General features: G+C 45.1%; 1 protein-coding gene across 1 annotated transcript in view; it reads left to right on the top strand.

Annotated features, from left to right (window-relative positions):
• Nucleotides 1–395: 395 nt before the first annotated feature.
• The window catches only part of LOC138504937 (uncharacterized), a 169728-nt gene continuing 148684 nt past the window's right edge, over nt 396–21439 (top strand). The window contains exons 1-3 of the mRNA XM_069625329.1: nt 396–463; nt 12943–13023; nt 13619–13931. Of these exons, the coding sequence (XP_069481430.1) occupies nt 396–463; nt 12943–13023; nt 13619–13931 (462 nt within the window). The remainder of the gene's footprint in view (nt 464–12942; nt 13024–13618; nt 13932–21439) is intronic.

The following is a 21439-nucleotide window of genomic DNA, read 5'->3' as shown; positions in this document are numbered from 1 at the left end:
CCGGAGAGGACATCAATCCCTGTGCTCAATCCTGGCCAGACGGAGACGGTGTTTCCATTTGCGCCTGCAGGCGGGTGGCGTTAATCCCGCCAGGTCAGACCTGGCGGGAGTGACATTTTCCACCTGCAGGACTCTGAATCAGCCGGTCCGGAAAGAACGGTGGCAGCGTGGATATGCATGGGGTCGTACCACCGCAAATACCGACAAGCTACGCTTACAGTTTTACTGAAAATTGCAGAGATTTCTGGATAACACAAAGCAAAGACATGGCACTCACGTGATCTTCATTTAGATGAGAACATTCCAGCTGGCACCATCGCCATCTTCATTAAGCCCAAAGCTATTCAAGGCATAGCCGTTCCCACCACCCACCAGAGGAGCAGGAGCTCCGGACCATGTCCCTGCAGGAGCAGAGGACCAACGAGGGCATCAGCTGTCCCCAGGCCCAAGCGCAGCATTTCTGGTAAGCGCTCGATCGACGCCGAAAATCGCCTGCAAAATGCGCATTTCGCCCGCGCTCCAGCATTAATTTATACTGGTGACAATCTCGATCGTGGAGGCTTTGCCCACACTGCCCCACACCAGAAGGGTACTATTAGCCCAATTGCCGCCATTGCAGCCCACGAGGCTCTCCCCCTCTCCAAGATGGCCGCCCCCTAAAAGCAGCATCCACAGCCGACTAATCCAGGCCTCCAGCAGCCAGCTGATTGGCTGCCGGGCCTACCTCTTGGCCCATTGGCCGCCGGCAGGCGAAGCCGGCCCCCTCACTCCGGGGCTCATGAGAGGACAACTCCAGCACCGTTTTATGCCAGCATAGCAGTTCCCACCACCCACCAGAGGAGCAGGAGCTCCGGACCATGTCCCTGCAGGAGCAGAGGACCAACGAGGGCATCAGCTGTCCCCAGGCCCAAGCGCAGCATTTCTGGTAAGCGCTCGATCGACGCCGAAAATCGCCTGCAAAATGCGCATTTCGCCCGCGCTCCAGCATTAATTTATACTGGTGACAATCTCGATCGTGGAGGCTTTGCCCACACTGCCCCACACCAGAAGGGTACTATTAGCCCAATTGCCGCCATTGCAGCCCACGAGGCTCTCCCCCTCTCCAAGATGGCCGCCCCCTAAAAGCAGCATCCACAGCCGACTAATCCAGGCCTCCAGCAGCCAGCTGATTGGCTGCCGGGCCTACCTCTTGGCCCATTGGCCGCCGGCAGGCGAAGCCGGCCCCCTCATTCCAAGGCCCATGAGAGGCAAGGCCAGCACCTGTTTTGTGCCTGTTTGGTGCCGTGGCTGCCGTCTGCCAGACCCCCTGGCTCTCTCCACAAAGGTACTTTTACTCCTATTGACAACCTCAGCAGTCTGATCCTGCCCACATGCATTAATGTGCGACCAAAGCCCTTCTGCATATGCCCACACAGCCTGAATACCACAACCATGCCTCTACAGAGCCATGCGTAGTGCAAGTTTTGCACTTAGCCTATCCTTTGACTGCTCTTGTCGATCTATAATCGTATATGGCCTACATCTGATCGCTCTGACTAGCCCAGAGGCACCCTGCACCCAGACTTGCATTTAGCCCGTCTATAACTGCATTTAGCCTGTCTATAACTGCATTTAGCCTGTCCCTGATTGCATTTAGCCTGTCTATAACTGCATTTAGCCTGTCCCTGATTGCATTTAGCCTGTCTATAACTGCATTTAGCCTGTCCCTGATTGCATTTAGCCTGTCTATAACTGCATTTAGCCTGTCCCTGATTGCATTTAGCCTGTCTATAACTGCATTTAGCCTGTCCCTGATTGCATTTAGCCTGTCTATAACTGCATTTAGCCTGTCCCTGATTGCATTTAGCCTGTCTATAACTGCATTTAGCCTGTCCCTGATTGCATTTAGCCTGTCTATAACTGCATTTAGCCTGTCCCTGATTGCATTTAGCCTGTCTATAACTGCATTTAGCCTGTCTCTGTTTGCACTTAGCCTACATAGGATTGCGCTGTCTAACCTAGAGGTACCTGACTCCCACAAACCAACTGTTCGCGCCTAGTTAGAATGATACTAACTCTTATTTACCTGTCAGCCTTTTGGACTACAATGCCAAAAATAAACCAGCAACCGAGGCCTACACCACAGGGCATACCGCCCATGGATGAAGGACTCTTAACTCCCCCCCTAGAGCCCAGCCATCAACCTTCACATTCACTTATTACCCACCAATTGCTAACATACCTCCCCTGTGACACTGCAAGTAGAAACACAAAACTACGCTCAAGATTACCTAAAATTTACGAACCACTAGCCAGACTCAACACCTCTTGCAACAGAAGTAACACCAACATCCTAAACACTCCTCCTATAGAAACTGACCCCCATCGCAATAACCGCCCAAATAAGCAGACCAATGCTAATAATAGCCTACCTAAAAAGAAAAGTAATGCCACCCAGGCCATAGCAAAACCGAACCTCCAACTGAAGTGCGCCCTTATTAATGCCAGGTCACTAATAGCACACGCGACCGAAATTGCTGATCTCATTCAAATAGGAGACTATGACATCCTCGCCATAACAGAAACTTGGTTGCACCAAGCTGCAGGACCTGCCATAATGCTTGCCCTACCACATAATTACACCATACTTAGAGAAGATAGAGTCAACTCTCGAGGAGGTGGCCTAGCTATTATTGCTAAAAATAATCTCACCCTAAAAATTGAATCAAGTTCAACGACTAACTCCTGCGAATCATTAACTGCTAAACTCCTCGCATCTCCCTCTCATTCTATTAATATCCACCTTATCTATAGACCACCTGGCCCTATTGGCACGTTCGAGGAGGACATCTCCACGATCCTCTCAAACAACCTAAAAACTTCATCCCAAGTCATCCTTCTGGGAGACCTAAACCTAGGCTACAACGACCCTAAAGACCTGCAAGCAACTAATGTCACTAATATCATCTCAGAACTAGGCTTCTCCCAAAAAATCCTACAACCCACACACGAAAAAGGCCGTATACTTGACTGGGTTGCTGACCATAACTGCAATACTACGATTGTCGACATCAAACCACAAATTTGGACAGATCATGCACTGATAACCTTCCTCCTAAATGTTAACTTGACTATACCTATTGAAATTGCTCTGGCTCCCCCCCTGCCAACCAGAAACAAAAAACTTATAACTACAGAAAAACTGCTACCACTCATCCTCCCCAGACTAAACTCTCTACCTGCCTCATCGGACACCTCATCACTAGTAAATGAATTCAACTCTTCTATGGCTACAGCTCTAGATACTATTGCCCCACTGAAACTGAGAAAGAGTAAGCCCAGAGCCCACCTAAACACCTGGTTTACTCCTCACCTCAAATCTCTAAGACTTGAAAAACGTAAATGTGAATCTGCTTGGCGACTAGCCCCAACAGAGACAAATAAAATTACACTCATCAATGCCTCCAAGATTTACAAAAATGAAATAAAGAAAGCAAAAAGAGAGAACTTCAACAACAGAATACTGCAGGCCAAATCTGGTACAAAGGAACTATTCCTTATACTAAAGGAACTAGAAAACCCTATTCCTGTCCAGGATAACTGTGATAAAAATAAAATATGGTGCTCGAACATCCAAAAAGCACTAAATGACAAAATTGCCACACTCCAAACAAAAATTGAGATAAAGAAACAGAATATTCCACCCTCTACTAACCTAAGAGGCAAACTACCAACTAGCACTAAACTAGACCATAAATTTAACTTCTCGAAAGTAACCATACTTGAAACCGAAAAGATAATACTTTCACTCAAGCCATCCAATTGCCGAGGTGACCTATGCCCAGCCCAACTAATAAAAGACATGGCCAGAGACCTCTCCCCATTCATTTCTAAGCTTATTAATGCCTCCTTTGCTTCAGGCACTATTCCAGATAACCTCAAGCAATCTTGGGTCCTCCCCCTTTTAAAAAAACAAACATTGGACCCATCCATCCCGACTAACTACAGGCCTATCACAACGGTACCCTTCCTGTTAAAAATCCTAGACAGGGTAGCCTACCTGCAGATCCAAAAACACCTGGAGCTGCACCACCTTTTAGGCACAAGACAATCAGGTTTTAGACCTCAGCATGGAACTGAAACCGCACTTATCGATCTTAAAACTCAGGTCGATGAGCTGAGAGACTCCGGAAAGATGGCCCTACTCCTCTTACTGGACCTCTCCGCAGCCTTCGACCTAGTGGATCATGATGTGCTATGCACCCACCTAGAAACAGCTGCCATCGCATGGATCAAATCTTTCCTAACCGGTAGAACTATGAGAGTCTTCTCTACTTCTGCTGCTGCAGACCCAGTATCCATCACATGTGGAGTCCCACAAGGTTCTTGTGTCTCCCCCACTATGTACAACATCTTCACGAAGCCCTTGTTCGATGATCTAGATAATCTGGGTGTCACCTACACTAATTATGCGGATGACACTCAGATTCTCATACCACTCTCAGGGGATTATGAACAAGATTTGGCCTTGGTGAACAAGATTTATCTCATCATTCAGGCATGGATGGCCACCCACGGGCTATGCCTGAATGATGACAAAACTGAACTCATCATACTGGGGAACACACAAAACATCAAAAGACTAAAAAAAGAATACTCATCCTTCGTCATAGACGGTAACACTATCAAGGTGGCAAAAGTGGTAAAAACACTAGGGTTCTACCTCGATTCCCACCTCTCCCTAACCAAACAGGTGAGCGCAATGGCATCCAGCACCGCATATACCTGCAAGCTGATCAGAGCCGCAAAACCATACCTATCCACTGCCAACTGCCTAACCCTTGCCCGAGCATTAGTGCTGTCGAAATTGGACTATTGTAACGCTCTATATATAGGGGCCAACAAACACACGGTGCAAAAGATCCAAACACTACAAAACAATGCCCTTAGGGCTGCCTTAGGAATTCCAAAAAGGGAGCATATTTCAGAAGCTAGAAGACAATCCAATTGGCTCTCCACAGCGGACAAAATCAAACTTAAGACAGCTTCTCTAACCTTCAAAAGCATCAACTATCTAGCACCTAAATACCTAGCCGCTAGATTCAACAGAAAAATCTCCACTAGACCTACCAGAGAAGCATACTCCAACCAGTTAATGATACCCCCATTCAAACTAAGTACGGCCGGAGGAAACAGCTTCCCGGTCAAAGCTGCTCAGCTTTGGAACTCCCTCCCGCCCGACCTGAGATCCCCCCAATCCTACGCTCTCTTCAGATCCAACTGTATCAATTGGATCAAAGAAAATGACCGATAGTCCATAACCACTGTTCTACAAACGTACTATGTACATAATTATATATCCTCTTTCTCCCTACTGCATATTTCCTGTTTATATTATGTTACTTGTATATACCATGACCTGCATTATGTAATTTCTACTATGTATAATCACCATTTGTAATCATATGTAACCTGTAAAGTTTAAAGTATCCTTGAACAACGCGCCCGGTTACCCTCGGGTCTGGCGCGCGCTATAAATAATAAACTCAAACTCAAATTAAATTTGGACAAGCTTTTAACAGCCACAAACCCCCTAAGAGAATGATTTGTAACCGTCAGCTACCCCAATGTTTTTGGACTACGACACCCATAATCCCTCACCATTTACAATGCTGGCTAGTGCTAATGGAAGCTGTACTCCAAATCATCTTAAGAGCCAGAGGTTTCAGGCCTCTACCCTAAAAGCAAACAGCAACTGCAGTCGCTGCTGCTGACCTGATTTAAATCGCCACACAGAGATTTACATTGTTTTAATGTAAATCACACATCCTACGTTTAACCCTGTTGATCCTCAAAATGGATTTCCATCAGTGTCTGACTACATGCCAATAGCAGTCCTGCTTAATTTTTCCACTTTAAAAAAAAAATACATTCTGAACGGAAACTGATTTTTTTATGAATACTGAACAGAAATGGATGTATTTATGTCTGTAGATACCTGTAAAATCAGTAACAATTTTAAAGCCAGAGCCTTACTTATTTGGCAGAAGGAGATCTGATAGTTAATTATAAAAAGGCAAGTAGAACGGCAGAAAACATAGGTATATCAATTCCAAGTCCTTGTTGGTTAATGGGGAACACATGATGCTTTGTTCAAGGTTTGATTGCTCGGGCATTCAGTTCACCCATTTTGTGACAAGGGTCTCCCAATGGGCAATTAGTTGTTTCAGTTGCTGTAGATCTGCCATCTTTGAGGCAGTGCCTGGTTGTGCTCGGGTGTGTGTATCATCCGGCACTTACACCTCCATGTCGGACGGGGGCATAACATTGTATCGGGCACCAATGGAAACGTGCCCCACAGTTGCAAATGACCATTCATTCCTTTTGGCACCCTCTCTTTTGTAATAGTGGCCAAGTAGCTGGTCCGATAACAAAGCGAGTAGGGAGCTCGCTTTGACATCTGTGCAGAGCCTAGCATGGCCAAACTCAAGCTTTTCATCGGTCGATAAATGAGCAGCATACACTGTGGGTAATAATAAGCAGCGCTCAGATGTCTGACGGTCCGTAGCGCTATATAAAAACTAAAATATTATTAAGGGAGAGTTTTTTGAGAACATTTCATGCAAATTGTGCATTTAAACACATATTTATTCAGAAAAACTGGTCAAAACTACTAGCTGCATGGTGAAATAACTCATCAAGAAAGTGGCCCACTTTGTAAAAAAAATAAAAAAAAATAAAAATACTGGCCCACACTTGCATTCTGTGTTTTTGGTACGGGCGGTGCCCTATTGCCATGAGGGACAGCCTGAGCCTGTACACCTCTACCCTTCACTCTGGCCCGTGATATCTCCTTGCTAGTTGTGGGTGCCCCAATAATCCTCCCGTGAGTTCTAGGTGCTGCCCCTTTCTTTTCCTTTAGCTGATGTTGTGTGCACCTCTGCCCCACTAGCTTATTCTGGGCATCGCCCCTTCCTCCCTTAACAGAGCTCTTTACAACCGGAGGGTGCCAGCATTGGGCTTTGCATTTTATACAGTAGAGAAGGGCTCTTCCTTCCCTTTAGCCCTCCCCTGCTAATGCTCCCCCATTCGCCCCTGACTTGCGGCCTTGGTCCTTCAGAGTTCTTACAGTGCACCAGGTCCCTCCCCTGTGCAGCCCACCATCCTCCTTATCTTGCATTTGCCCATGTGCCCCCCCCCCAACCCACGCCTACACTTGACTGGCTGGCTTTGAGACATTCCAGTCCCTTTCTCGCTTTTAGCTTGTTCCCCCCATCCCCTGCTTCTCTTCCCTGCCCTGTCCTCCTGGTCTCCCCTGGCCTCCCCTGACACTCTCCTTCTCACTGGCCGCTCTGCCGTGTTCCTGCACTTCCCCCTTCTCCCCTGCCCCTGCACTTTTCGTTACTGCACTTGCACAATCTGAATGTCACACGACATAGTAAGATTGCTTATTTTTGTCTCCCCTGTTCCCCCACCCCCTAGCTATATTGCGCTTCGAAACACTTGTGTTTAAGCGCATTACAAATAAGCAATACATAAATAAAAGCCAAGTAAGACTGATTCATAAAATAAGCTGAGTAGTTTTAAAGTGGGAAACAACTGTTCGTTTTTTTCTTTTTTTTCTTTTTCTATTTTCTTTACTTTGATAGGCAAACATCAACTACATAGGTTGAAGGTGTGAGCCCAGATTGCTTTGCGGCACAGACTTCACCCTTTTTCCTGTTCTTGAATGTTTTTGTCGTGAGTTACTGAGCATGATTGCCTCCACTGAAAGAAGAACACTGTCCCTCTTTTTCAAAGACACCAGAATGAACTGTGGGAGCTGTAGTTCATTTAAGGGCTCTGGAGGCTGAATCTGGGAGGGAAGTAAAAGGGGGAAGCTGGGATTTATGATGTGCCCCTGTACTACTAAAGGGAACCTGTATGTATTAGTATTATAGTAAAGTAGTGGCCATTTCTTGTTTATGATTTTGATATAAAATCATAATAAAACATTTTGAATCACCATTTTGTGTAAGCGTATCTCAAAGTTATAGAATCACTGGGCCTCATTACAAATGTGTAAAAAAAAATAAACGGGGAGTGACTATTGTGGGTGCGCTTAATTCCTTCTAAATTAGTGAAATGCAGCACAACTACACAAGGGGAACCCCGGGTTCCTCCAACTGTTGACAGAGTTAAGTAATGTTCGTGTAGATAGACTGTGCAAAAGACTCAGTTATTCAGTAGTTAAATCCTTCATTGTTTAGATCTGGGTTCAGTTACAAGAAATTTCAAAGTCCAAAGGTGTGCAAAAAGAGTTTATTCGGTCAGAGCCGACACGTGTTTCGACCTACAAGGTCGTCTTCAAGGCTGTAGTGAGTGCAAATCATATACAGGAAAATTAAAAACAATGGGTACGGAATTGCAACCAAACCCGAAATAATGATGAAAGTGGTACCGTCAACAAAGACGAAATTGGTACACGGAAAGTTACAATCAATTTAGAACATACTGCAGAGAAGGAAATTAAATCATTAGCGAGAAGAACAATAGTAACAAAATATTGTGCACCTCCATTCAAAATTGGAATATTAAGTATTAGGCATATTTTACATCACGGGTATACATACCCATATTCATAGAGGGTTCCAGATGGTCCAAAAGGGGCAAACATGGGGTAGAGGAAGCAGAGAGAGTATGGTATGAGCACTGTATCATTATAGAAAAGTATATTTATAGTAATATATAATGCACAGGTAAGTCTGTGCAGCCCTGGTGGTGAGAGCTCTGTGCATCATGCACAATTCAAAGTGATCAATGGTGCAAGAGAATGAATATGTGAAACAATAGGATGCATCGGTGCAGTTGATGAGTATCATAAACAGGGGGATGCATTGGTGAATTCCCAATCACGGTGCATACAAAGGAGAAGCCCGATAAAGATGATGCCAAGCGATAGGAATGGACGGGGGCCGATATGGGCCAACATGGCAAGAATCATGCATTATAGGTATTAAGGCTGGACTCACCAAATGATACATTGGGATTATCCCATTGGTTATCCATCCTCAAATTAGGGTCATATGAGTGGTATACAAATGGCCAAAAAAGGTCTAGATTGTCATAAGAAAAGTGGAGAAAGCATAGTCAGCAACACTGGTAGTCTGTCATGAGGCTATATGCATTATTAAGTTAACCAGAAATAGTAAGGATTAAAAGATGGTATTCTTACCAATTGTGTGTGGATACAAGAAATGGCCGTATGGGAGCAGAGCAGTAACTGACATATGAGCAGATTGGAGTCAACTTTGGAGGGATGTTTAGGAAATGTAGGGAAGGGTTCACAAATGCTGACCATGCCTCTGTGCTACTAGTCGAGGCCTCCTTTGGTTGGCCTTGCCTCCCCCACCTCCTTCATCAACCCTGCCCCAATGCCACAGCCCCACCAAATCATTTGGAGGATGAATGTTGCTGAGTGTCTTTGCCACAAAAATCAGCACCTCTTCAACAGTGCGAGGTCCCACTCCTCAGCTATCATTGAGGAACTCTACCCTTCCCATGAGCAGAAACTGAGCTCCTCCACATCCCCTGCATGCGTTTTCCTCTTCCTGTGTCACATGCATGCCATGAGAACCGTAAATGGCAATTGGGATATTTCAGACCCGTACGCGAGAACACCCACAAACACAAAAGGGTGAAACACGAGAACCAAAGCACAACCCCAATAAACCAAATCCCTTATAAATAATATGATATAAAAAAACAGGAGTGCATGACTAACCAACAGAACAACAACACTCCAGGCAAGATATTATAACAACCAGGTGTGGGAAAACTGGACATTTTTTGGAGGGTTCATAGCACTAAAATAAAGAATCCCTAAATAATAATAATATTCTTTAATGTGATATAGTATGAAAATAAATTCAGACTTTACACATACAGTTTCATATATTAAAAAAATACATAACATTATACTCAATATAAAATGTACATAAATCTAAAAAACAGATATAATCATATATGCATATCAACATTGAATACTCTAGTTTAAGAAGAGCCATTATGTATACTAAATGGGAAGCTGATTACCCTCTCCACAGAGGACTGCTCCTCAGTCTTTGGAAGACTCCACCCTTCCCTTAAGGCCAAGTTCCACTTGTTGCCAAATGTTATAGAGTGCAATAAATAAATGCATATTGCTAGTATTGGTGCAGTAAATCCAGAAAGACATATCATGTATTGTTGCACAGTCGTGTACAAAGTCGCCCAGATGGCGAAAAATAGTTTCTCTCAGTGTCTGACAGCTCGTGAGAAGGTGTCTAGCAGTCTCAAGACAGTCTGGAGATTTACAAAGACGACATATACGCTTGTCCATCGGGATTTTCTCCCAGGCCCCTCTGATATACAGAGTAGGTCATTGTTCAAGTCTAAATAGGATGATGAAGCGTCTAAGTTTCCTGGAGGGGCAAAGAGAAAGATAAGCTTGAGGCTTCATGTAATTATATAGCCGGTATTTGACAAAATGATATGTCTCAAGATTACTTATGTGCGCAAAATTCTCTAGCCAGTCCCATCTGTCTATTTTATTACCTAATTCCTAAAATGTACTACAAAGACACACCGAAGACCACATCTGGCACCAGAGGCTAACAACAAAGAGCTGCAGGTACTTAAGACTCTTCAAAAGCCTGATAAAAAAAATACCCCCTTGAAGTGTGAGCCTAGCCTGTGTCTCGGGAGGATAGCTCAGGGGCAACGGGTGTTGGAAGCAAGACAACATGGAACAACACAGGTTCGACCCCGTACGTGTTTAGAAACCTCCGGGTATTAAGCGTGTTATAAATAACCAATCATATCATATCATGCCTCAAAACTGAAAAAGGAACAGGAAGGGAACTGTCCCTAAATTGGATGTTGAAATTCCTTTAGTAGATTTGTGGGCTCTGATTGGCTGAGCAGGCTAGAAGGAACTTAATGAATTTGCCAGAGAGGCCTCTGATTGGCCAGATGAACAAGATGAATAATCCTTTGAGATAACCCGAGAGCCGGTGCTCGTGACTGGATAATGTATCCTCTTGTGAGACCTGAAATTCCACCGTTGAGTTTGTCTGTGCCAAAAACATGTTCCTTTCCCGCAGGTGGGACACATTTTTGCTTAAAAAATGTGCATGGCCTGGCAGGTTATTGTATTCTGTTTTAAGTTTGTCCAGTTTAACCACAAAGAATAGATCTCGGTGTGCCAGGAAGAGCAAGAAAGACCTGATACATGGATTGTTGCACGCTGTCCTTGGGTGCCACTCTGCGAAAGACTGATGCAGAACTGCAAAGTCAAAAGCTTTGCAGCTGTGTGACAGAGCACTGCCATTGATCATGCTGGTCAAAGTAGTAGGCGCTAATCAAATTGACATTCACATGTGCAAGATGTCACTTGGCACCAGCATTGATTAAAACGACAGTGTTATGCAGGAAGTGTGGATAGTGGTGAGACAGTAAGTCCTTGTAGCTCACTTATTATTCCGTCCCTCCCTTAGCTAGCAATGCTGGAAGGGTCCTAAGAGGTAACTATGCAAAATGTGGTGCAGATTGGTGAAACGGTGTGGACTTGTATAAGGAACAACGCTTTGCCAAGCCACAAAGCCACAAACACATTTAGAGTTTTGCTGAAATCTGCTGAAAAGGGTGGTGCGTCCAAATTTCATGTAGGCAGGAACATAGGGCCCTAACAGGTAACTATGCAAACCCTTGTGCAGATTGGTGAAACAGTGTGGAATTGTATTTGATAGAGAAGTTAATGTAGCATGATAAATGGTGCCCTTATAAATGCGGATTAAAATTATTCTTTTTAAAAATATATATTTTAATTAAGACTCAACAGATCAGACATCAAATGGCTTATTCATGGATCCGTGTTGGAATGAAGACGTGGGAGAGGGTGGGGGGGATTCCCTAATGCGATTATTTGTCGTCTCCTTTTTTGTTGTTGAAGTAAAAACTAAAAAACAAACCTGGGGAAAAATATATTATTTGACACCAAATGACTTTCTGAATGTCCAGATGTGTGAATGTACAGCAAGGTGCCACAACCCACGGCTATCCAGATGGAACTACGACTCCCATGATTCCTTAAAATGGACTAAACTGGCTAAGGCTGGTGGGAGAATTTAGTCTCAGGGTCTGGAGAGCCACAGGTGGCACATCCCTGCTATATGGTCCGTAGCCGTTTAGCTATGGGGTCTTCCGGCAGAGGGGCGGTATCCTTATATTTCTTTTTAATATGTTATGCTTGTATTTCATGTTTTCTGGCTGCCAATGTGCCGGGTGTCACGATCTGGCTGTCAACCTGCATTTCTGTCCGTCTGCCCACCTTCTTCAGTCCTCTAAGCAAAGGGGCACCTGTGCAATCGTGCACATATGGATCCGCTCGTCCTCTTGCCTGTGAGCTAATGAAATCAACATTTATTTAAAAAAAGGTAGAGCATAATTTATATCAGCACACCCTTTTGTGTACCTTAAGGGCCTGATTCACAGTACGTTTTCCAATGGGATTACGCCATTATAAAACACCTCCATGAATCAGGCCCTAAATGGGATTTCAACTGAAAATGGCTTCAGAAGCCTCAGCCCAGGCCCCTCCCCGGCGCTTCTCATTTGGCCCGTGCCTGACAGAAGAAAGACTTCCAATAACGATGACAATTATTCTCATTACATGCAATTATGTGCCATTACAAGCCATTCTATTTGTGGGGCAATTATAATTCCGCGAGCTTTTCTATCATAACATCTCAAAACGCTCCGGTAGCTCCAACAGAGTCGCAATTCACCGCTCACAATAGTGCAGAGGATGTTTGGAGTTTCTGAGACGCTTGTGGAAATCACAAAAGGTTTGTAAGGAGACTGGGAAATCTCTTTTTCCTGCTAAAAAGTTCCTGCGATGTGGAATTTCCATTGGCACACACTCTTGGAATAATTCTGAAACAGGAACAGCCACCCTCGGTCCGAGCAGGAGCTCGCCCTGCATCCCACGCTGCAGGAGCAGCCCCCCCTCCAGCCTCCGTGGAGGTAAGCACCTGGATCCGATAACGAATCTGAGTAAACCCGACCCGTCTTATGCTGCGCATTTCCACACAGAACGAGTAGCTGCTTGCTACATTATATCAAATCTTGCATCCAGCATAGCGAAGTGCAACTTTGCTCATTTACACCATATTTTGCCAAATTCACACGGCAAGCGCCATTAGTAACCACGAGGGCTACTATACTTGAAAATGGCCGCTCTGTTTTGAATCTGCCCACACTTCCGCACTACGGCGAATGCCAACAGCTGGTTGGCAGCCAGGAAGCATTTCTGCCAATCGGATCTTGCCGCCAGGCAAAGCCGGCCTCGTCACCTAAGGCCAAGTATCTAAGGCTGCTGACTGAGCTGGACAATTCAGTCCAGCCACCCTCGGTCTGAGCAGGAGCTCACCCCGCATCCCACGCTGCAGGAGCAGCCCCCCCTCCAGCCTCCGTGGAGGTAAGCACCTGGATCAGATAACGAATCTGAGTAAACCCGACCCGTCTGATGGTGCGCATTTCCACACAGATTGAGTAGCTGCTTGCTACATTATATCAAATCTTGCATCCAGCATAGCGAAGTGCAACTTTGCTCATTTAGACCATATATTGCCCAATTCACGGGGCAGGTGCCATTAGTAACCACGAGAGATACTATACTTGAAAATGGCCGCTCTGTTTTCAATCTGCACACACTTCCACACTACAGCGAATGCCAACAGCTGGTTGGCAGCCAGGAAGCATTTCTGCCAATCGGATCTTGCCGCCAGGCAAAGCCGGGCTCGTCACCTAAAGCCAAGTATCTAAGGCTGCTGACTGAGCTGGACAATTCAGTCCAGCCACCCTCGGTCCGAGCAGGAGCTCGCCCCGCATCCCACGCTGCAGGAGCAGCCCCCCCTCCAGCCTCCGTGGAGGTAAGCACCTGGATCAGATAACGAATCCGAGTAAACCCGACCCGTCTGATGGTGCGCATTTCCACACAGATCGAGTAGCTGCTTGCTACATTATATCAAATCTTGCATCCAGAATAGCGAAGTGCAACTTTGCTCATTTACACCATATTTTGCCCAATTCACGGGGCAGGCGCCATTAGTAACCACGAGGGCTACTATACTTGAAAATGGCCGCTCTGTTCTGAATCTGCCCACACTTCCGCACTACGGCGAATGCCAACAGCTGATTGGCCGCCCGGAAGCATTTCTGTCAATCGGATCTTGTCGGCAGGCGAAGCCGGCCTCGTCACCTAAGGCCAAGGATGTAAGGCTCCTGACTGAGCTGACCGAGCGTAACGAGCTAAGAGCGTGCCACCCTCTTTCAGCTCTGCTCGGTCAGTCCTTACCCATGCACACCATTATAGCCCTGTACTACAGGTACTGTTACTGGCTGCACCAGTGGATCTTCCAAAATTGCTCGATACGAGCACGCTGCCAGCAAACTACTGAGGCTCTACGTTCCCAACAACGCTGCTTTAGCACGGTGAGACGCTCTGATTAACCCTCAACCTGCCCTGCATCCCGCTACGCCACTGAGCTTAACATCTGACGTTCATGCTGCACGCCACTAACGCACATATTGTACTCTTGTTGGCTAATTATCCGCTGCCTACCTCACTCTGCGCCGTACTCGACCCTGCTAGTGCATCAACATCCCATCTGTTTGTTAAGACTATTTCTCGTCACCAACATTTGCCCCAAAAATTAAGCTGCACGCCTCACTACACGTGCTCTTGACATCTTTGTGCGGTATTACACAACAAACATTTTTGGTCTGTGATTGACTCCTCTTACAGGGTTCCTTGTGGCCTAATCCGTGCCTAATGAACCCCCACACTGGATACCTAAGTCACTAAACTGTAATACTAAAATAACTAAATTAATGCTTTTCATGACAATTGCATTGTTGCTATTGTTCATGCCTGCCTACTGCATTCACTACTTACTTCACTTCTGCACAAGTAATGCACGTTGTATGTCGCCACCTTGTACAAGCCCGGCCATTATGGTCTTCATCGCTGCATTTTACTAGCCTTTGATACTGCATTACAACTGCTTGGCCCTACAGCCTCTTGCCACTGCATTGTACTAGCCTGGCCCTATGGTCGTTTGTCACTGCACTGTACTAGCCTGGCCCTGTGGTCATTTGTCACTGCACTAGCCTGGCCCTATGGTCGTCTGTCACTGCACTGTACTAGCCTGGCCCTATGGTCGTTTGTCACTGTACTAGCCTGGCCCCATGGTCGTTTGTCACTGCACTGTACTAGCCTGGCCCTATGGTCGTTTGTCAGTGCATTGTACTAGCCTGGCCCTATGGTCATCTGTCACTGCACTGTACTAGTCTGGCCCTATGGTCGTTTGTTAGTGCATTGTACTAGCCTGGCCCTATGGTCATTTTTCACTGCACTGTACTAGCCTGGCCCTATGGTCGTTTGTCACTGCATTGTACTAGCCTGGCCCTATGGTCGTTTGTCACTGTACTAGCCTGGCCCTATGGTCGTTTTTCACTGCACTGTACCAGCCTGGCCCTATGATCGTTTGTCACTGTACTAGCCTGGCTCTAAGGTCGTTTGTCACTACACTGTACTAGCCTGGCCCTATGGTCGTTTGTCACTGCACTGTACTAGCCTAGCCCTATGGTTGTTTGTCACTGTACCAGCCTGGCCTTATGGTCAGAAATTAAACTTGCCCATCTGTGCTTGCCACCTGCATACCAGAAGTAGTTATTTGTTAGACCACTAGTATAACTTAATCCGTCCACCCTGTAAACAACAGAGACTAAGCTGTACCCGTACACACCTAACCGCCTGTAACTACCCACTATGCTTACATGCATGAGCCCAGCCAACAGTATCTAGCATCCCTTAGCATCACGTCCCAACATTGCCTCCGAATTATGCCAGCCTGGCTCATCCTCATCATGCTCCCCTTCTGTGTCATGCCCAATCACACGCCATGCAGTAGAAATAGCTACATCCCATTCAGCAATGGTCTAGCCAAGCTTGGCTGCCCTAGACACCACCCCATTCCCTGCCCCACACCCTTCCTGCCCACATTGCCTCCATTCCTCCACAACCCCTCTACTCACCACACCGCTAGAATTTGCGTCACTACAGGCAACCCTCCTCCTAACCTCTCTGACCGTACCAAAGATGTCTACACTGACATCAACCAGAACTCACTTAAAATACCAGAACATCACCTCACAGCCAACCCTAACATTACTACCCGTAACAACAGACTAGGCTGCAGACTTCTCACCTCACCCAGCAAAGTGCCCACTACTCCTACGACTAAAGCCACCAACAAGACCACCAATGCAAACACCGTGTCACTAAAATGAGCCCTACTTAATGTCAGATCCCTTGTTGCTCACCCCACCGAAATCGCCGACATCATCCGCTCAGCAGAACTCGACTTTCTTGCCACCACCGAAACATGGCTCCATGCTGCAGCAGGTCCTTATCTAACTCTTGCGGTTCCTGACAATTACTCCATCCTCAGAGCCGACAGACCCACTGCTCGGGGAGGAGGTGTAGCTCTCATATTCAAATCCTCGCTTGGCATTAGATCGGTTACCTCCCTTCCACTAAAATCATGCGAGCACCTTTCCATTAAAATACAAACTACCCCCATGAATACTATCACCCTGGAACTAATATACAGACCCCCCGGCCCCATAGGCACCTTCGAGGAAGATATAACCTCACTCATAGCAGAGAAATCCAAACCTCTCTCACAAAATATTATTCTAGGAGCATTTAACCTGGGATACAATGATCCTCTTGACATCCCTGCGTCCTCCCTTGCTAACGCCCTCTCCGAACACAACTACACTCAACTTAAAACCCTACCTACCCATCAGAAAGGTAGAACCATAGACTGGCTTGCAGCCCATAACTGTAAAATCATTTGCAAGGACCCCCAACCGCTTATATGGACTGACCATTTCCTACTATCATTTGACATTAGCACTAATAACCTGTACCACATACAGTGCCCCCCTGCACCAGCATGTCTGACACGAAACAAGCGTAACATTACCATGGAAGCTATCACTCCACTAGTTCTACCCATCCTAAACACGATCCCCGACACTCGGACCTCAACTTACTAGTAGACACCTACAATGACGCCATGACCAAAGCAATTGACACCGTTGCCCCATTAAAACTGCGTAAAGGTAAACCCAGAGCCCATCTTAACTCTTGGTACACACCTGAACTTCAAATATTAAGGAATAAGAAAACTCAAATGAAAACCCTATGGAAAATGAATCCATCAGAGGAACACAAAATTAATCTCACGAATGCATGCTCCCTCTATAAAAAAGAAATAATCTGTACAAAAAAGGAAGCTTACAGTGTAAGGATAAGCAATGCAGGCTCCAGTGCTAAAGAACTCTTCACCATCTTGAAGGAGCTAGAAAACCCCAATCCACCGACGGACATGTCCGTGAAAGACCAACTATGGTGCACGAGCATCCAAGATGCCCTTGGGAATAAAATCACTGGCCGGCAAACGAAAATTGAAAACAAAAGACTACAACTCTCCAATAGTAACCCCCCCACCCCTAGCTTACCCACCACCTCTAACACTAACCACGGCTTCACCTTCAAAAAAGTAACCATACTACAAGTGCAAAAAATCATAACTTCTCTCAAACCGTCAAACTGCAAAGGGGACAGCTGCCCCGCACAGATTATAAAAGATGCAGCAAGAGACCTCTCCCCATTCATCTCCAAGCTAATAAACCTATCATTCTCCACTAACTCAGTACCCAACAATCTGAAATAATCATGGGTCCTCCCCCTCCTAAAAAAACAGACCCTGGACCCAGCCATTCCTACTAATTACAGGCCTATAACAACCGTTCCCTTCCTGTTAAAAATCCTTGACAGAGTTGCTTATCTGCAAATTCAGAATTACCGAGAGTCCAACCAACTACTTGGATTGCGTCAATCTGGCTTTCGTCCTCAACATGGAACAGAAACTGCCCTTGTTGATCTCAAGAGTCAGATTGATGACATTAAAGATAAAGGTAAGGCTGCCATCCTACTCCCCCTAGATCCCTCTGCAGCCTTTGACCTGGTCAACCATAAAATACTCTGGAACCACCTCTCCTCTGCTGCCCATTACCCCCCCCTCCTCTGCTGTCATGTGGATACAATCCTTCTTGGCCAATAGAACCATGAGGGTCTTTTCTTCCGTGGCAGCAGCAGACCCCATCCCCATCACCTGTGGCGTCCCACAAGGCTCATGTGTTTCCCCCACCCTATACAATATCTTTACAAAACCTCTCTTTGATAAACTGGATTGTCTGGGTGTCACCTACACAAACTACGTGGATGACACCCAGATACTCCTCACCATCTCCGGCAATTACAATGCTGATGTCACTAGGATCAATGAAATCTTCTCCGTCATTCAGGCCTGGATGGCCACACACGGCCTCTGCCTGAATGACGAGAAGACTGAATTGCTCCTTGTCGGTTCACCCAACAACTTACAAAAACGGAGCCCGACTACTCCAATATCATCATCGATGGCAACACCAACCTTTCGCCAAAAATGTGAAAACACTCAGCTTTTATCTTGATGCCAATATTAACCTTACCAAACAAGTCAACTCGACTGCCTCAGCTACCGCCTATACAGGGAAACTAATTAGAGCCTGCAGACCCTTTCTCTCCACTAATAGCTGCCTTACGCTAGCTAGAGCTCTCATACAATCTAAGCTAGACTACTGCAACAGCCTCTACCTAGGTGCCAACCAATCTATAATCAGTAAACTCCAGGTTCTTCAAAACAATGCGCTGCGAGCAGCACTAAAGCACTAAACATTCCTAGGCGGGAACATATTTCTGCCACCAGAATCACATGCAAATGGCTCTCCATTCAACAAAAAATTGATTTAAAGACTCTCTGCCTCACTTACAAAGCCCTCAACCACCTAGCCCCCCCCCCCAAATACAAATTCACCATGAAACCGTCCATCAGAACTACTAGATCCTCCAACACCTTATGCCTCACGGTACCTAGATTTATCTCTAAAAGAGCCGGAGGCTCGAGCTTTACAGTCCTCGCCTCCCAACTATGGAACACCTTGCCCCTGAACATCAAATCCTCCAAATCGTTCCAGTCCTTCAGGAAACTTGCCATTGGGTGGCTACTGACAAAAAGCCAACCATAAGCTAGGCCTAGCTATAATCTGTATATATTGTACATGCCTTACCTATGTCTTTACTGTATGCATTTACTACCATTGTCTGTATATACTATATATAACTTTTGATAATGTACCACTGCTAATTACCATGTACTGTGCCTTGTAACCTGTCCTAAGCCCTTTTACTCCAGGGTCCGGAGCGCTATATAAATACAATAAACAAACAAACAAACAAACAATGTCTCGGATGCAGATCCCCTTTTCTATCTACATTGTGGTGGCGTTAAAGGCAGATACAGGGATGTGAGTCTTTGATCAGCTATTTTGCAAAATGTGTAGAAAAACATTTCTCAAATATTTCATGAACAGTATTACATGGCCACGGTAGTGGCCATGTAGTTATGGGTAAATTGCTGTTTCCATAGGAAGAGCACTTTTTGGGCGGCTTATAACTTTGTTCCTCCTGGACGAATCCTCACCAAACTTTGCACAAAAAGTATATGGCCCACTCTGAATTTTTTTTGCAAAGTTTGGTGAGGATTCATCCAGGGGGGGGCAAAGTTGTAGGGGGGGTCCGAAAACCTTTTTTTTTTTCCCATAGACTGAATGGGGAAAAAGCTTTGCTCGCTCCTACAGCCCAAACCGCTGGACGGATTTTCACCAAATTTGGACCAGGAGTAGCGGCTTGGTCCCGAAAGTTTGCTTTTGCAGATTTGGTGAAAATCCATCCAGTAGTTTTTTTTAAAATGACCAAAAAGTAGGTCATAAAAAATTTGTGAGATCTGTGTTCGGTCCACGGACACACTTCCCTGTTCGCTCCGCGGACATTGTCCTGATTGGCCAATCGGCTTGCGTGATGTATGCGGACATGCAACGTGTTTGCTGATTGGACGGCGTGGAGCGTGAAGCGTGTCAGATTTTCGGTAGTGCCCGCCATCTTGGTTTTGCGGACGTCCGCAGATAGCGCGGTGAAACTTGGTTTAAAATTTGTATTTAGTAGAGTGTGTTGGTGTGTAAGAGTGTTTGGGGAGGGCGGGAGAGTATGACATAGGTTAAATGTTGTGTTTTTTTATGTTGTTTTCGATTTCTCTGCGGACAACATGACTGTTCTGAATGTTCTAAATAAACTAAATGGGGGGGTATTCTGAGGACGCAATATGTGTCCGTTTTGTTCGCAAGCAAGCTGAAACTGTTCTAAGAACACTCGCGGTGTCCTGAAATGTTCGTAAATAAACAAAATGGGGGTGTCCTGAGGACGCTGTCCGTATTGTTCTCTGGTAAGCAGAATGTGTTCTAAGAACACTTGTGGTGTCCTGAAATGATCATAAAAAAACAAAATGGTAAGTATATTATAATAAGTACAACCATCGCAGCATATCACACCCATAGTTACTTATAACTTTGAGTCAAAAACAAATTTATAAGGAACAAAGTTATAAGCCACTATGGGTGTGATATGCTGCGATGGTTGTACTTATTATAATATACTTACTGTTTGGTTTAGTAACTGGAGTACATGTATTTCTTGTTCATTTCTGTGATAAAAGAAAATAGCATGTTAGTATTAGTATTTTGTAATGACTTATTACATTACTACATTGTATAATCAACAATTTTTTTTTTGACCCTCATATTTAGTACATTACTAACCAGACTACTGTGCAATTTGCTCAGTTTCTGTGTTTGTTGCTAAAATCATTGGGTCTGTGGGAGAAAAAAAAATCCATGTTGGATTTTAAAAAAAACTTTTTCTGTTATGCTACTGTTTATGTGTTTGTTTGTTTGTTTTCAGTGTTCACTTGTTGTTTCTGGCTAATGCTTTATACATTGGCTTGTTGCAGTCTTCTGGAGCAGTAACATATTATTTATTTGTTTGTATATTGTAAATTTTGGAGCAGTTAGATACCAGTAGGCGTATTCTAACTGTCAATTTTTTTATATATTTTAGTGGTATTGATTTATCTGTTTGGATATTGTTAAGTTTTGGGACAGTTAGATACCAATTGGTGTATTCTAACTGTCTATTTTTTGCTTTAATTTAGTGGTATATTATAACAGTTTATATTTTTGTACTATAAGTTTACTTAAAATTTAAGTACACTGTAGTTATCAAATTTTGGTTTTAAGAACATTAAATAAGCGTTTGTAAGATTTGCTGGTAATCTCTGCTTTAGAGTAATGGTACTATCATTACATACAAACCATCCACATTTCTTTTTTATATATGCAGTGTAGGGCCCTGAATTGGTTGTGGCTCCTG

Source organism: Ambystoma mexicanum, chromosome 11, assembly GCF_040938575.1.
Source record: "Ambystoma mexicanum isolate Mex_15411 chromosome 11, UKY_AmexF1_1, whole genome shotgun sequence".
Lineage (NCBI taxonomy): Eukaryota > Metazoa > Chordata > Amphibia > Caudata > Ambystomatidae > Ambystoma > Ambystoma mexicanum.
Note: the sequence above shows the minus strand (reverse complement) of the source record. Positions and strands in the feature narration are given on the sequence as shown.